The sequence below is a fragment of the Guillardia theta genome (assembly GCF_000315625.1).
Source record: "Guillardia theta CCMP2712 unplaced genomic scaffold GUITHscaffold_66, whole genome shotgun sequence".
NCBI lineage: Eukaryota > Cryptophyceae > Pyrenomonadales > Geminigeraceae > Guillardia > Guillardia theta.
This window is the reverse complement of record NW_005434608.1, coordinates 454,746-456,913: the sequence shown is the minus strand read 5'-3', so window position 1 is coordinate 456,913 and position 2,168 is coordinate 454,746. Positions and strand designations below refer to the sequence as shown.

Sequence of the window (2,168 nt, the reverse complement as noted above, 5' to 3'; positions counted from 1 at the left end):
AGACCCCTCCTTTTCATACTAATTTCCCTCCACCCCTACTAACTAATTGTACCGTCCCACCCACCCCCCTTGTCTATGACCACCAAAAGGCCTACCTTGCTGAGCGAGCAAAATTTCTGCCCTAGTCTCAGTCTAATTGGTGCCTTAGGGATTTTTTGCTGCCTTTTCTCAGCAGTCGCAATGGCGGCAGCGATACATGCGTCGGCAATCGACCGCATCGTTCGCCATGCTTCTGTCTCCTCCTCCTTTTCGTCGTCATCATCTCCTTCTCCCTCCTTGTTAGTACCGGCTTCCTCCGCCTCCTCCTCCCTCTCGACCCTGGTACAGGAGCTGGAGAGTCTCAGCAAGTTGGCTGGGCTGGTGTCAGACAGTGAGAGTTGTCATCTTGCTTCCTTGCCTGATGGATCGAGCAGAGGACGAGGAACGCAGGAGAGAGTTCTTCTGTCTCAGACGCTACATCCCCTTCATCGTCAAGCTCTCTAGCAAGGTTTGCCTTGTCCCAACCCTCTGGGGGATGATCGCCTTGTAGATCGGAGAGAACTACCTCTCACTGCTGAGCGAGGAGGAGCGGAGCAAGTGTTACGATGTATTCTTCATCAGCAAGTGATGATATCCTTGGTGCAGTAACGAGCTTGTCTGGTCACCCGCTGCTGCAGGTTCATCGAGGGTGCCGGTCCCTCCCTTCTGGGCCTCAACAACGCGCTGAAGCAGAGTGGGAACTCGTTTACTATCAAGTGAGTTGAGACAAGAACGAGCTGAGGAGATCTGACAAATACGAGGAAGCTACCACTGCAACCTCATTCAAACATGGTTCTCCTCGGGGGGGATCACAAACTTCATGCGAGACTTGATGGACCAGAGTGCTGCCGGGGAGAACGAGGAGGATGCTGAGCAGGTGACCCTGTGACGTCTGTGCCTCACGCCTTGACGATGCTCAGGTGCTAGTGTCTCTGCCGGATCGCATCGGCAATAAACTCGACGGAAAGGTCCCCAAGTTCTTCCACCCCAAGGAATACTTTCCTTTCCTCCTAACAGCCTGTCTCCGTTTCCTCGAAGAAACCCCAATTCAAGTCGGCGAAGAGGACGAGGACTCGCTCGTAGCCTTGAAGCCTTGCCTTGCTTTCGCCGGTTCTCTCTTCGGGAAGATGGCGATCACCGGACAGTCTCAGCTATCGGCGACTTGGCTGTTGAGGCACCTGGTGGTGGCGGAGGAGGACAAGGGGCCGGAGGAAGGGAGCAAGGTTTCATCCTCTATTGTTGATGAAGTGACGGCAAAGAAGCGGATGGTAGAGGAGACGTTGAGCAAGTACAACAAGCGGAGGTCGATCATCATCGCTCGAAACATCCTGGGCAACCTCAAATCTCGTCACCTCGACACCTTCCTGCACCACCTCATCTCTTCCGCTCCCAGCGACCTGGTCGGAGAAAGGCCGACGCTCGGAGAGGGCAGGGTGAACTCACTCGTTGTTGACCTGGTGGCTCCGATGTGCTTCGAGGACGAGCGAGTGCGAGACCTGCTGTTCCGAGAGCTCATGATCAATCGAGTCTCGCTGCAGAGAGGTTGTAAAGAACGAATCTTGCTCATGGTCTTGAGCACAGACTATCTTGAGGTAAGCGAGAGAGTGAGAGTCAGGAGCGAGTGGGTGGGAGGAGAGAGAGAGAAAGTGGAGGGCAGGAAGGAGACCAACAGGCAGACAGGCAGAGAAAGAGGAGTAGAGGGAGGGGAAGGGGGAGGGGAGTGCTGGGGTTTGTACTGATCACATCACATTCACAGATGAGTCGGTACGAAGGGAAGCGAAGCAACTTGTATGCGGTCACGAGATCTCTGTCAGAGCTGTTTGCCAGCGAGAGCTACACTAAGACGAGGGACGAGGAGCACCAGTCTCGGGTCTTCTGGTTGCTCGTCCGATGTTTGGTGATGACCTCCTTCTTGCCGCTTCTTGTCCTGACCCTCCAACTCCAGCATGCGATGGGAGGCCGAGCAGCCATCGAGGAGGCTCAGGTTGTCACGTTTGTCTTGGAAGCTATCCAGGTCCAGCATCTTAGAAACTTCCGCCCCTGCCCCTTCCCCTGCCCCTGCCCCTGCCCCTGCCCCTGCCCCTGCCCCTGCCCCTGCCCCTGCCCCTTCCCCTTCCCCTGCCCCTGCCGCTGCCCCTGTCCCTTCCCCT

At 56.0% G+C, this 2,168-nt stretch overlaps 1 protein-coding gene across 1 annotated transcript in view; it reads left to right on the top strand.

Moving 5' to 3' along the window:
• Window positions 1-180: 180 nt before the first annotated feature.
• GUITHDRAFT_113416 (hypothetical protein) overlaps window positions 181-2,168 on the top strand; it is a gene marked incomplete at both ends in the record, with an annotated part of 4,127 nt that continues 2,139 nt past the window's right edge. The window contains 9 exons of the mRNA XM_005827551.1: window positions 181-219; window positions 328-370; window positions 414-487; window positions 530-603; window positions 657-734; window positions 784-895; window positions 939-1,610; window positions 1,775-1,888; window positions 1,964-2,032. Coding sequence (XP_005827608.1) covers window positions 181-219; window positions 328-370; window positions 414-487; window positions 530-603; window positions 657-734; window positions 784-895; window positions 939-1,610; window positions 1,775-1,888; window positions 1,964-2,032 — 1,275 coding nt within the window. The remainder of the gene's footprint in view (window positions 220-327; window positions 371-413; window positions 488-529; window positions 604-656; window positions 735-783; window positions 896-938; window positions 1,611-1,774; window positions 1,889-1,963; window positions 2,033-2,168) is intronic.